Below are 15,234 nucleotides of genomic sequence, written 5' to 3' on the forward strand. Positions count from 1 at the left end.
CAGGAAGTGGAGAGTAGATGTTTTAAAGATAGTCTTAATGCGATGTAACCAGGGACTATGGGTAGATCAGCCCGACATTCAGCACTCAGGAGAGGGGACAGCTTTCTTTGAGCAGAATTTAGAAGCATTAAGAAGCCAACAGGCACATTGGAAAACAGAGACAAGGCCTGAAAGTCTATAAAATAGGGATTAAGATTGCAAGCACCTCGTGGGACTTGGACTGTGTCCAACCTGATTAGGTTGTATCTATCCCAGCACTTAGAACAGTGCCTGGCACAAAGTAAGCATTTAACAAATACCATTTAAAAGTGACCAATATACCAACCTTGAAAGTTTTTAGCCTGCTGGAGGAGGGTATGGGTTTGGTGGTCGTTCATAGCCTTGTTCAGCCACATCCACTCACAACAATAGTACCCAGCTCTTAGTACAGTGCCTGGAACATATAACCACCTAACAAATACCATTAAAAAAAAGATCCATCAGCAGCATCATCTCCAGCAGCAAAGGACAGCTGTGGAGAGGTGTAGATATGTGTGACTATCATAATAATCATGATAATAATACTATTGTGGTGTTAAGTGCTTACTCTGTGCCAAGCACTGTACTAAGAGCTGGAAAAGATACAAGACAATTAGATAGGATGCAGTCCCTGTCCCACATTGGGCTCACAGTCTAAGGGGGAGAAAGAACAAGTATTGAATACCCATTTTACAGCTGAGGAACCTGAGGCAGAAATAGTTAAGTGCCTTCTTTAAGGTCACAAAGCAGACAACAGTGCTCTTTCCACTGTGCCACCCTGCTTCTATGAAGCACTCCCATTTTTTTCAAATAAGTCACGTGATTTCTCACCTGATACCCTGATAGGGTATAAATTTAATTAATAAATTGATAAATGTGTGTATAAAAGACTCAAATTACAGAGTAGAGAAAGGAATTTAGGGAAAGACAGAAAAAAGAACAAAATGTGGGCAAATGGAAAAAAAATCAGAGGAAGAGGTTTGATAGAAGAGAAGTGAGCAAACAGAAGAAAAGCAAAAATTGACAAAAATAATAGATTTGTTTGCTAGTTTTAACTACTTTTAATGACATCCTCATATTGCCAAAGTAAGACTCATGTTACCCTAGAGAATACACTCTACTACTGCTCTTCCTGTAGAAAAGTAAAATTGATTTTCTGTGCTTTTATCTTTGAGGAGAAAAACCTGAACATTTGTTCCTCACATTTTACCCTATTTTACTTAGGCATAATTTGATGAGCCGCAATCATTCATGAATCCAGTAAATTATCCTGAATTCTTCTATTTGCCCAAATTCTTATTTGAGTCATGTTTAATAAATAAATTTCCCTGCCTCTTAACTGGATGAAAACCAGGAGACACAGTCACAACTGATTCTTAGGCTTCTGAATTGGCTTGGGAGAATCCCAAGAATAAGGCTATCAGTCAGTCTACCAGATTATTTTAGCCACCGTCCTCTGAGCACACCACCTGTGATTGCCAGTTTTCAGCCACTTTGATCTCATCCACCCTGCCGCAGAGCCCCCCATGACCCTGCAGGATTGGAGGGATTCTTAAGTGCTGCAGTGGGAGCTTAGTTCATCCCATAAATCTCCAGCATCAAGAAGTTCCCTCCCTCAATTCCCAGTGACACCATAGAGTCCCCAAGAGTTCAGATAAGGAGGGTGAGCCTGGGTTTCCCATCAGGCTTACAGACTAGCAGGGTTCCTCAGACTGGCTATGGCATGGGTGGACTTTGCAGGAACTCCTGATTTCAGGGCCCTTCTCGCACAATTTAGGGATTCCAACCATAAGCTCCAAGCTCACCCCTTCCCCAGCTGCTAAGAGGTCCCAGTGAGGCACCCCTGTCTTCCCTCTTTGTACTGTGAAAAATCTCAGTCAGCAGGACCCGTTGATGAACCAAACTCTGTTTTCAATAGCCACATAAAAAGTTGCCAAGACCATGGTTAATGCAAACACAACTTGGTGGATCCATAGTGCATTTTAGTGTAATCCCTTCCATCCACAGTTTTAGCTAGATCTTTTGGACGACTACATTCAGCGTCATCTGAATGTACTGCATTGGGGACCTCTCCTCTGTTGATAACTCAATCTAAAATCAGAGCAAGATCTTGCCAGAGTTGTATTGGACACCCAGCCCAATGTGATCAACTTCCACCACTCCTTCCAAACACTCTAAGTACCCTAGGGAGCCAAAATGCATCAAATGCCCTTGGAAGCCTCCACCACGGGCTGGCTCCCAGGATCCATTGCCCTTCTCATCCCTCCGCACCTGAGACTGGGGCTTGCTCTGCTCCTGCAATGTAATTGGCCAGTTATTTTTGTGTACAAGGAAACTGCTATAAAGAAGGATGCAAAACAATCTGCTGCTGCATTTTCTGCACCATTAAACTTTGTAACTTCATCTACCAAGAGCTTTCCCCACCATTATAGCAACTGTGCTAGAACAAGGAAATGGCTTGTCGTGTAAAGGCTGGCCGCTTTGTTTGCTTTTTAGGGCTAAATGCAAAAAAGCACATCAAAATTGCGCTGTGGATGCTAGCCACTAATTTGCAGTAGCCCACATTAATATCATCATCAGGAGTTGGCGAGTCCGATGATGAGATGATTACTGTTAGAAGTTGCCAAGCAATAGTGACTGTTTTAACTAGTGTGATCAATGTGCCCGCAGCTTCATGAATAATAGACGCCTCTGAATGGGAATGGAAATATCCCAAGTGCAGCATGAATACTGATTGAATTCACCATTTGTTGTTGTCTCTGTCTCCCCCGGGAACACAAGCACCCACCATAAAGGATTCCGCTGTGGATGTTGTTACAACTGTCAAATATCAATTAACCTCACAGGTTAATGCAGGGTGTACTTTTTTTTTTAATTAATCCTGGACCTCTCCAGAGGGAGGACAGTGCTATGTAACCATCAACCTTTATCAGATAGCATTTCAATAGTTGGACATGTCCTGTTCATTCATACCTGGGTAAAAGCCATTATTAAAAATCTATCATTTCCCAAGGTTAGAATTACGGTTGAAAATCAGAGGTGGTAGTATTCCTGAAAGAACTATGTTATTTTGTTTTTTACTGTTTGTTTCCTGTTATGCATTTGCCTGCTGTGTCTTCTGCCACACGGAAAAAGCTTTTACACATTGATAGACACACAAATAGGCATACCATTGGGCAGCTAGAAATCACTGTGGGGAAAGACAAAATACTTCTTGGCATTACAATAGCCAAGAACATTGCTTTGCACATAGTAAGCACTTAATAAATGTCATTATTATTATTATAATAGCCTGCAAATTGTGTGGAAGTAGATTTATTAGCTTAATTTTCCAGCATAGGCCTGAGGAGTAGAGACTGTGACAGAAGTCTGTCATCAAGGCAGATTCTAGGGATAAAATGCCCCCCTTCTTCTTGATCTTCCTCCCTTCCCCAGGTCAGCCAGCTTGGCTTAGTGGAAAGAACAGGGGCTTGGGAGTCAGAGGATGTGGATTCTAATCCTGGCTCCACCACTTGTCTACTGTGTAACCTTAGGCAAGTCACTTCACATCTCTGTGCCTCACTTACCTCACTTGTAAAATGGGGATTAAGACTGTAAGCCTCACATGGGACAACCTGATCACCTTGTATCTACCCCAGCGCTTAGAACAGTGCTTGGCATAATAAGCATTTAACAAATGCCATAGTCATTATTCTTATTATCCCTCAATGGACCTGAGAACCAAGACTGGCCTCTAGGCGTCTCAGTGAAAGGGGGTGTCCTCAGAGATGCTGCTTAAGTGGGATCTCTGAGTCCAGACCCAAAACAACCTCAAAAAAGTTGAAAGATGAGGAATGAATTGGATAGAGGAAAAGAATTTGGAAGATTTCAATGACTAAGTAGGGGGCAGTTTGGAAATGCAAAGTAAAACCTGGCAGCACAGCTCCCTTGTCATTGCTGTGGGGCAAAGCACATAGCATGCCACTTGCTTCTTGCCCAGGGAATTCCAGCTCTGCACCTCTCTGCCCTTCTTCTCTCCCCACCTCCTCTCCACTCCCTCTACCCTCCTGTAGTATTTAACAAAACACTTGATGTATTGGTATACTAAGACAGGGAGGAGACAAAGTCTGAAAAGTCCCCAAGGTCTTAGGAGAGTTCCACACCAAAACAATAGAAGTGGAAGGGAAAACCTCATTTATAATAGAGTATTTCAATATAGAAAGAGCACAGAATCTGTTTGTTTTGTTTTAGGCAGTTCTCTATCCCAGAGATGACACGATTAGATTGGAGGAAGCTAATAAAATAATTGTGGTATTTCTTAAGCACTCATTATCAATCAGTATTATTTATTGAGTGCTTACAGAGCATTGTACTAAGCGCTTGGGAGAGTACAACAGAATTAGCATAGTTCCTTATCATATGTCAAACACTGTAATAAATGCTGGGGAAGACAAAGGATATTCAAGTCAGACACAATTCAATGACCAAGTAGGGGGCAGTTTGGAAATGGGGCTCACAGTCTAAGCAGAAGGGAAAACAGGTATGGAATCCCCATTTTACAGATGAGGAAACTGAGGCACAGAGAAGTTAAGTGATTTCCCCAGAGTCACACAGCAAGTGGCTGAGCCAAGATTTGAACCCAGATTCTCTGACTCCCAGGCCTGTGCTGTTTTCACTAGGCCATGATGCTTCATCAGCTGCATAGAAGAAATGACTTTGAAGTGGAGGTTTGGGGGAAAAAAAGTGCAAAAGGAGATACAGCAAGATGGAAACTTGATGTAGGCTGCTGATAGATGATCAAACCCTTCTCATCCCTGCTGAAGGATGCAGAGAACAGAAGCTGACTCAGAGGCTCTGCAAACTGCAGGCAGGACAGGCCAGGAACTATTGCCTAAGTAAGAGGGAAACCTTCTCTCTAGACAGGGACCATGGATTGCTAGGGATAAGTGGTTCTTTTCAGATTTCAGTTTTACCAGTTACCTCAGAATCATTGTCAGGGACTATTGCCTAAGTAAGAGGGAAACCTTCTCTCTAGAGAGGGACCATGGATTGCTAGGAATAAGCGGTTCTTTTCAGATTTCAGTTTTACCTGTTACCTCAGAATCATTGCCCTTGAGTTCTCTTTACTACTCTTGTTAGATTGTCCTCTTTGGTCCACTAACCTGGTGACCAGTTTGACTGGTGGAATAGTGGAGGGGGACCTGATCTCCTCAGATGGGTCTCGTTCCCCAGGTGGGAGAGTGAGTGATCTCTCTCTGTGCCAACAGCCCCAGCTCCAGGGGTGACTGAGGAAGAGATGCACCCCTTCTCACCTCCTCCTTCTGATGGGGGGAATATAACTCCTTCAGCCAAGTTGAGGTGGCTAATACCTAAGGTGGGTGGGGAGGCACACCCTATAGGAGATCCCTACAACTTGTCCCTTCCTCTGTATGAAAGGAAAATCAAGGAACATTTGGAATACTTATTCCTTTCCGAGACCCCAGCTGGGCTAGCTGAGAACCCCGTAACTAGCCCCAGAAGTTTTCTCTTTTTAACCATTTCATAAATTTTACTTAGTAGCCCTGCAGCCACCACTGTGGCCCAAACTCCACGGAACACCAGTGGACTGGGCTGAGTGAGTGTGGGAGAGCAGACAATGTCAGGAAAGGGGGTCTGGGAAGAGACTACAGCCCTCCATGTGAGGCTGCCAACTTGTACTTCCCAAGTGCTTAGTACAGTGCTCTGCACACAGTAAGCGCTCAATAAATACGATTGAATGAATGAATAAAGGGGAAGGAGCTGGTGGTTGCAGTGCAGTCACTAAGTTTAAGAAGGTAACAAAAAGCCAGGGCTGGTTCTAAGAGCCATTTGGCAGAAGAAGAGATTGTAGAGGAGACAAGAAAACCACACAGGTGGCAACTAAAAGAGTGGAGAAGGCAGGACAAAGGAATTAGGATAGGGGAGACTAGGGGCAAAGAGGGCTTAACCTGGCAAACAGATTTACAAACAAGGACAGCCAAGTGCAAGTCATTTCAAGAAGTGAATTTCACCAGACTTCAGTGGCACCTTTCAAAGTTCTTGACTCTCAACCCAAGTCTTGGGAAAACCCCCAAATTACCACAGAACCACAAGTTGAAAAAAGCAAATTGAGGAAGCCTATGTCGCCGTGATTCTGTCTAAGGAAGGTCGTCAAGTCTACTATGCAGCTAACATTTATAGTATGTTCTATTATCAAAATAAAGGATTACGACCAGGTGAACGATGTCAGCATGGCCAAGGGGACAATTGACCCTCCATGGTTGGAACCAGAGAAGAGAAGCAGCATGGCCTAATGAATGAAGCAAGGACCTGGGAGTCAAAATGACCTGGGTTCTAATTCCAGCTCCACCACTTGTCTGCTGTGTAATCTTGGGCAGGTCAATTAATTTCTCTGGGCCTCAGGTTCCTCATGTGTAAAATGGGGGTTAAAACTGTGAGCAGTATATGGGACAGGGACTGTGTCCAAAATGATTAGCTTGTATCTACCCCAGTGCTTACAACAGTTCCTGGAACTTAGTAAGCACGTAAATACCACAATTATTATCATTATTAACTGAGGGGGTGAAGCCAGAAGAGGATGATGATGATGATGATGGTGAGGTTATCACCACCACTGCCATATTTCTGGTCATCCCAGGGCCTCAGGGCCTGGGCCCAAGAGGGTCATGTCTCCCCCACCCTGAAGACGTGTGAGAAAGAGACCACTACTACTTTTCCCCCTGCCTCAGCTGCCTGGCAGACTCACGAGGGATGGGGCAGGGGGCAGAGTTGCAGCAGCTGGGAACATAGTAAGCACTTAAGAAACACCACTAAAAGAAAAACCACTGTGGAAACTGAAAGCAACATAATTCTAATTATAAATCTTACCAAGACACCTTCCAGCTAAAACCCAGCTGCCCCTTCCATTTCTTGGGCCAGAATAGTACTGGAAATTGGGAAATTTGTATTTACATATACAAATGCACATGTATTCACAGCTGTCCATCATTTTAAAATATAATGCTGATGGTGGGGTCCTAGCCGTATATGCAAGTATGGCTAAAATGTCTGGACTGACACTCCCGCCTTCCACTGTGCCCAAGTAAAGATAGATTCTCGCTCCACTAAAGGTTTGTCCCCATCACAATGTCTCCATTTCCAGCTCTGCTTTCTGTTATTAAGAAGTATACTAGTCTAGTTTTAGACTGGACAGGTCAGTGTTCATTTAACCTCTCCAATATTGATTTTCACTTGGTACATTCTTGTCCAGTGTTTTAAATACTCAGACCCCCCTCCACTTCCCTCAGCTTGGAAACAGTCACTGTGTATATGGGATTCTCACCAGGTAACACGGAGGATCTGGGCAATGGAGGGGGTCAAAACACCTTGAGGCAACGGCCTCAGCAATTCTATAAGTTCTGCAAACTTTTGCCAAGAACCTTTTTATTCTTGTATGTTTCATAATACTCAAAACGTGATGCACATCTGTTGTTGCCGAGTCAGCCAGAGATTCAGTGCCTGTCAGTGCTCTACCCTGATCCACACAAAGCCTTTACTCTCAGACTGCAACCCTTCTCCTGATTTTATACAAGAATTCAGAGAGAGGTGATGCCAGCAAGGAAAGTCATAAAGTCCTACTTTGTAACAATTCAGGATCTATCCTAGAACAGAAGGGGTTGAAGAGTAAAGCTCACAGCCTTAAAAGTCATTAACACAAGCAGTATGCTTTGCCTTTGGAGCCCAAAATTTTTTTAGTCCTTGTTTTTTTTCCAGTGCATCTGGGCTAATTTCTTTCTCTATTCGCATCCTTCCTTCTTCTTCAAGATGGAACCTAAGCGCTTGAAAAATAATCTTCCCAAAATTCTGAAACTTTTGAAGAAAGAGGACCGGGTTCTGGTCGTGGGAACCACCCAACGCCCATTCGATGCTGACCTCGGGCCTTTCTGCAAGGTTTACCAAAAAATTATTTTGATTCCCAGACCAGACTACGCTTCCAGATTTGGCAAGTACATTACATCTCTAACCAGAGTAGTGTTTTATTAACCTTCAAGCCATCAGCTGTTTGGTATGGAACTGTGTATGTCAATGTGTACCAATATATCAAAGGAGAAATATCTTTTTGATCCACTTATCAGAAAGTGATTTAAGGGGAATTTGTATATTAGAGGAGGATCCCCACCTGAAACGTGGACTGAAAATGTAATGTTGGAAACATAAATCACCAGATCGTGAAAGGGAGATAGTACATCTTTGTTTCATTGTGAACATATTTCACTGGGTTTTAGGAAAAATGAGTCTGAACTTGGATTATTATTTTTGGCTGTGAAAATGGCAAGAATTCATATGTGCACACATTTTTCTTTCAGCTGGAAAGAGTTCTAATCTACAAGCTTCTCGTGTACATTTCACCTCTTCATCAGAAATTAGCACTTAGTTTACCATATACAAAACTTTGTTAATAAATCAAAAGAATTTAAAAACTTCCAAGTGTTCCCTATGATGAACCTGTAATTAATTGCCCACTCACTCTCTACCATAATTGGCTCTAACTGGGTAAAGAAATACTGTTATTTACTAGCTTAACTGCCCAATAATTCTGCAACCCCAAAACAGAGGAGGAGCTATTACCCTGGTTCTCATAAGAATTAAGTTGAGTAATAAGGGGATAAAGAGGAAAAAAAAAAAGAGGAGTGGAGGACAAAAGGAAGAGAGAGGTGATAGGGGACTTTTTTATGCTCTTCGTTAAGGGCTTTACTATATGCCAGACACTGTACTAAACTCTGGGGTAGGTACAAGGTAATCGGGTTGGACATAGTCCCTGTTCCACACTGGGCTCACAGTCATAATCCCTATTTTACAGATGAAGTAGCTGAGGCACAGAGAAGTTAACTGACTTGCTCAACGCCGTACAGCAGATAAATGGAAGAGCCAAGATTAGAACCCATGTCTTCTTACTCCCAGGTTTATGCTCTTTCAACTAGAGCATACTGCTTCTCACCTGATACTGTTCTCTTCATTTGAACTCTCCCAAATGCTACACACATTAGACACTCAATTAATAAACTCCCCTTCCCTTCCCTCTCCTCTTCCTTCCAAGAATAAACAGAGTCTCCTAGTAGATAGAGTACAGGCCTGGAAGTCAGAAGGACCTGGATTCTAATCCTGACTCCACCACTTTGCTGTGTGACTTTGGGAAAGTCACTTGACTTCTCTGTGCCTCGGTTACCTCATCTGTAAAGTGGGGATTATGACTGTGAGGCCACTATGGAACAGCGATTGTGTCAAACCTGATAAACATATATATTCCAGAGCTTAGTAAAGTGCCTGGTACATAGTAAATGCTTAACAAATACCATAAATTAAAAAAGAGTGAGCCCATCTCCAACTGGAGCCTGTAAATGTGGTGTTAGCATATTCTGATCCTTTCTCCTTCCTATCTAGGTCCTACCACTATCACTGTTTACAAAAAAGAATCTTTTAGTTCTTTCTCAAAAATGCGCAGGGGTGGCCTAGGGAATTATGCAGTGCAGACAATTATGAGAGTAAATGCGGTAATCTCTTATAATTTGTTTCTTTAATTACATGTTGAAGCAGTTTGGAGCAGTTTTTTTCCAAGAGAAAAAAAATACAAACTGAATCCCGTTGAATCCCGTTGAAGTAGTGTCGTACTTCACTTTGAATTTTATGATTTTCATGGTTTGACAAAACCGTAGATCTTTCAAAAAATGAAGCAGTTGATATTTAACATGGCCCATTTCATTCTTATATTAGAATACCAGACATTTATGTATTGCTTATCTCCAAGGAACTCAAATCAATTCACAGATATAATCTAATTTATCCTCACAACACAGCCATGAGGTAGGTACAAAAGGCATTACTCTTCCAGTCTTCCAGAGTTGAACTAAAGGGACTCCAATAGATCTGGCGGCTTCACTAGGACTCACACTGTCGATGGCAAGGAACAGAATAAGAACCTCAGACTCAGCTCTTGGTCAGGGCTCTCTCTGCTAAACTGCAACTTTGTATTCATTTCCAAACTTTGTTCAATTTGTACAATACACTGGGAAAAGCTCCAAGGATATTAAGACAGAGACAAACCCAGACACATCAATGGTTCATGACTGAAAGAGCATGGGAGAAAACTGAGTTCAAACACACACAAAAAGAAATTTGAGGTATTTTCTGGGGCATTTTTACTGCATTCCTGTATTCCTAGCCAACAACAGTTACTACACGCATCTGCTGTGTGACTTTGGGTAAGTCACATAACTTCTCTGAGCCTCAGTTACCTCATCTGTAAAATGGGGATTAAGACTGTGAGCCCCATGACGGACTTAGACTGTGTCCAACATGATTAGCTTATATTTACCCTAGTGCTTAGTACAGTGCCTGGCACATAGTAAATGCTTAAGAAATACCATTGAAACAACATAAATGTTATCAAAAATACCCTTTGTGATCTCAAAAGAAACATTTGTTAGCTACATTTAGTAGTGTATCCATCTTAAAGACATGTTCAGTCTTAAGAGTGAACAAAAATGACATCTTTCAATCAATGAAGCCCATTGGTTAGCTACCTCAGGGCTGTCTCCCTAGCAAATCACCATTTAAAAGATAAAAAATTATCCCTAACCTACTCCACAGTCCTGTGTGAACTGGGCCATTCAAGATATTAGTTGTCTGATTACTGAAGCAGCTCTTTCAGGAAGCCACTGCTCAACCCAAATGTTAAAAGGGAATTAGAATTGGTGCCTTCTCCCATGCCAAACTCGGCTCACCAACATACTACAAAGATGCAAAGATGAAAATAGAATCAGGCACTGCAAACACTACACATATCAGCACTAGGAATAATCTCTGGGTGCCTATAGTCTGGTTGAAGTGCATATAAATTCACCACTGGTGACTTCAATCAAATCAATCATTGGTATTTATTGAGCACTAATGCACAGAGTACTCTACTAAGCACTTCGGAGAGTACAATACAGCAAAATTAGAAGACATCTTCCCTGCCAATTAGGAGTTTACAGTCTAGAGAGGGAAACTTCATCTCTGTCAACAAATCTAAACAACTCAACCACAGAAAACACAAAGAAAAATAAGAATATAAAGCATTGTGGCTTCTTGTATTCAAGGGAGACACTGTGATGGCATTACATTACTGAAAGAAGAAACAAGTCAAGCTGTCCATTTTCTATGGAAAAAGAAATCTTTCTTGAGGTCCAAAGAACAAATGCAATAAATACATCCTTTCCCCCAATCAAACTCTTTAACCCTCACAACTTTTCTCAAAGTAGCATCAACTTCCTTGTTGATTGATGTCTTGCCTGAGATTCAGGAGTTCCTGTGGGTTTTCTACCACATTCCAAATACTTTTCTTCCCTCTGTTCTTTCCTGGAGGAAGGTTTGGCTAATAATCCAATCCATCACAGTATCTCACAAGTCTAACAGTCCCTGTTAGGGCTCATCCAGTTTGTGACTTCAAACCTTCTGGCCTTTCAGACTTACCAGGCTCAAAAACTCAGCAAAATGTTATTCACTTCAGACTTGAACAGAAATCCTCAAGTACTAGGATGGGGAGGAGGGAAGTTAGTGTAATACTCATCACCCAAACCTCCTACATCTATGCTGAAGTTGGAATTGCATCCAAGGCAGGAAAGTCTAAAGGGCAAAGCAGAGTTCAAGTGGCAACAAGAAGCAGGCATCAAATGGGGAATCAAGTGCATAATACAGTGCTTTGCACACAGTATGCACTCAATAAATATCACTGATTGAGAATAACTGGAATCGGAGGTAATATTCTTGGCAAACCCACAAATGTTTGTCCTTGGTGTGTTCATTACCCTGATTTGGAGACAAATAGTAAATCCAGTTAGGGATCAGACCCTACCCTATCCACAGAAATCAAAAATGCACCATCAAGCAAGTGTCCACACCACCCTCTCTTAGCAAAGAACAATGTAAACCAAGTTCTGTCTTTTATAAATATCGTCAACATATACATGAAACCTTTCTCCCCCCTCAAGGAATAGCCCACAATAACCTAGCTTTAATATGAAATGCTTTATTTCACAGGGGAATCATAGTCTCTAATGTGACACTGAATCATGGGGAGAGACATAGGTGTGGGTCTGGTTTCCCCCAGTGGTAGTAGATATAGAGGGAGTGATTGAAGTGGGTTGTTTTAGCACATGAGTTGTTCCTGTTGAGCTGCTTTGGTCAGTGATCCAGATTTTACTGGACATCCTCACAGTGGCTCTCAAACTCAGCAAGAAACATGCAAAGGAGCAGCATGGCCTAGTTGAAAGAGCCCAGGCCTAAGAGTCAGAGGACCTGGGTTCTAATGCCAGCTCTGCCACTTGCCTGCGGGGTAACCTTGGGAAAGTCATTTAACTCCTCTGTGCCTCATTTTCCTTATCTGTAAAATGAGGATTCAATACCTGTTCTCTCTCCTACCTAGAGTGGGAGTCCCATGTGGGGCACAACTGTGTCCAACCTGATTAGATTAGAAAACTACATGACATATAAGATCAGAAAACTGCTTGACATATAGTAAGCACTTAAATACCATGGTTAGTTAATATTATCATCAAACCAAAAATACAAGACCTCTACCTACACACTCCAGGGTCTATACACATCTATATGCATTAATTCTTACTTTTGCATAAAATTTCTGAAGCTATTTGCATATAAAGGCAACATCAATATAGCAGTTCATATCCTAACAGAAACCAGGAAGGGCCATGGCTTAGATATGATGATTTGCTTTTTATCTCTTTCATATGTAGTATTGAGAAGTGTTGAGCTTTTTCAGGAAATCATTCTATTCAGGAAACCCTCCCTTTCAGATGTAAGCAATTCATACATAGACATGCATTCCAAGTGCACAGGGTTGGTTTGAATTATTTAAGTGGAGCTCTTTTAAATGTATTGCACTTCTTGTCCCTTGGTAAACTTTGTTCTTGCTGTTCAATCGGGAACACCAACCTGTCACAGAATTCTCCCTTTATCTGTCAAGTACAGCCAATGATATGTATTTACTGAGTTCCTAATGTGTGCAGAGCACTGTACTGAACACCTGAAAGAGTTAAGTGGAAACAAAGGCCACGGTCCCTGTGCCCAAAAAACTTAACATTGCAGTGTCTGTTTAGAAAAATGGGGACTTTATTTTCCTCCCTACTTGTTTCCTTTCCCACTTCTGGCTTCCAACTACCTGGATAAATACAACCCCTGCCTGCACTCTCCCTGTTATCAGCAGGTAGTTAGTTCTGCAAGAATTTCTAGAGAAATTAACGCTCTAGAGTCCTGTCGTTTCCTCTCCTGCCCACCTTGCCCAGTACAAAGGCAGGTATGTGGTGGAGAAGAGGGAGTGATCGTACTTGGCAACTGGAGAAAAGAAGAACATGCAACCTTTGTGGTCTGGAGAGGTTGGGGAATTAATTTCCCCACATTTTCTTGTGTGAAACTGCATTCACTTTACACTGATGTTATTTGGATTGCAATTCCAACTCACCATAAAGGAAATAAGGCTTTACTGCTATATGGAGTTAGGAACAGTCTTGGTTGCAAAATTTGCTATCAATTTCTTGACTTTCATATTCATATATGGATACTATAACTTTAGCTGAACTGTATGGGAATGTTTGAAGGGCATAGGTCATGCCTTTCAAATCCATTTGGATTCTTTTTCCAAGGTCCTCCCCTAGATTACTCTCTGCCTAAGGACAAGTGCCCACATTCCTTTTTTTAAAAATTGGTATTTGCTAAGTGCTTACTATGTGCCAAGCACTGTTCTAAGCACTAGGGTGGTTATAAGATGGTAATTAAGTTGGAGACAATCCCTGACCCATATGAGGTTCATAGTCTAGGTAGGAGGGGGAACCCATATTCAATCCCCATTTTACAAGATGAGGAAACAGGCTGAGAGAAATGAAGCAACTTCCCCAAGTTCACACAGTCGGCAAGAGACAGAGCAAAGTTAGGACCCAGGTTTTCTGACTCCCAGATCCATTCTGTTTCTGTTAGACCATGCTGATTTTATCCTCAAGGATATCATTTTCCCCTACCTACCAGTCTGTAGGAATAAAGTAATCACTGAAGATATTATGCTATTATCATGTTTCAAGTAACTTAGAAATTATCACAAAATTACATTTACTATATTTTGTTTTATATACATATCTTCTACTATAAATATAGCTTATAATAGCAACTTTAATTTTTTTAAACCTCCCTCTACCTCCTTAACCATTAACCACTTTTTCTATCAAGAGTTTTATTAGTAGTATTGAGATTATTTAACTTGGAATGTCATTGGAAATGTTTAATCTTATGATTAACAATTACAGATGGGATTTGTTTGGTGTGCAAAAACCTTCAGAAACCTTGAGCTAAGTTATCTAAGGGTGGAAATCAGAGGCTGCTGAAAGCAGGCAGAAACATTCCAGGGGCCCAGTGCAGTAAGAGAACCCTGCCCTCTGTACCCAGTTGATGGTTCTCTGCCCAACTCTTTGTCAACTCCCAGCACTTTCTCTGGATGGAAGACAGCATGACTGGTCCTGCTTAGGACATGGAACCAAGGAAACAGTTTCACTAAAAGGATTCAGCAAACCAGTGGTTGCACAAAAATTAAAAGCCTTTCCACCCTACTCTAGCAATGTAGAAATAAAAATTGAGAGGTGGGAAAAATCCACATATCCCTTTCTGATGAAGTACATCTTGAAATTCAAAACTAAAGCAAGGTCTTGAGAGGTGTTTTCAGGGTCATTAATGCATGTTTGCTTTCTTTCTCCAATATCTTTGCTAAAACAGTTTTATGGAGAGAAATCATTGAACAGAATAGAGGAATCATCACCAACGCACTGAACATAAGCTGCCTAGCCAAGGTTACTGATGGTTTTACCCAGGGACACATCATCCAGGTGGTGAAAAACGTACTCAGCGACCATCGCATCAGGCAGCAGAAACACAAACCACTGACGGCCGTTGAGTTTATTGCACCCCTGGCCAGCCTAGACCCTGTGTTCAAGGAGGAAGAAGAACACTTTAAGGTACTCATCAGCCCTTCAGTCACCGGCCAAACCAGGAAGCACTCAACTCCTTTCCCTCTGATTTTCTCTGTCAATATTTCACTCTACTGCCTGGATCATTTTTTCTAAAAAAATTATTCTGCTGTGTTTCTCCACTCCTCAGAAACCTCTGGGTCTGGGAGTCAGAGGCCCTGGGTTCTAATGC

At 41.8% G+C, this 15,234-nt stretch overlaps 1 protein-coding gene across 1 annotated transcript in view; it reads left to right on the top strand.

Moving 5' to 3' along the window:
- Positions 1–15,234, top strand: part of IQCA1 (IQ motif containing with AAA domain 1) — a 260,984-nt gene that overhangs the window by 241,589 nt on the left and 4,161 nt on the right. Inside the window, exons 17-18 of the mRNA XM_038749256.1 lie at positions 7,819–7,996; positions 14,812–15,050. Of these exons, the coding sequence (XP_038605184.1) occupies positions 7,819–7,996; positions 14,812–15,050 (417 nt within the window). The remainder of the gene's footprint in view (positions 1–7,818; positions 7,997–14,811; positions 15,051–15,234) is intronic.

This window comes from Tachyglossus aculeatus, chromosome 7 (genome assembly GCF_015852505.1).
Source record: "Tachyglossus aculeatus isolate mTacAcu1 chromosome 7, mTacAcu1.pri, whole genome shotgun sequence".
In the NCBI taxonomy this organism is placed as follows: domain Eukaryota; kingdom Metazoa; phylum Chordata; class Mammalia; order Monotremata; family Tachyglossidae; genus Tachyglossus; species Tachyglossus aculeatus.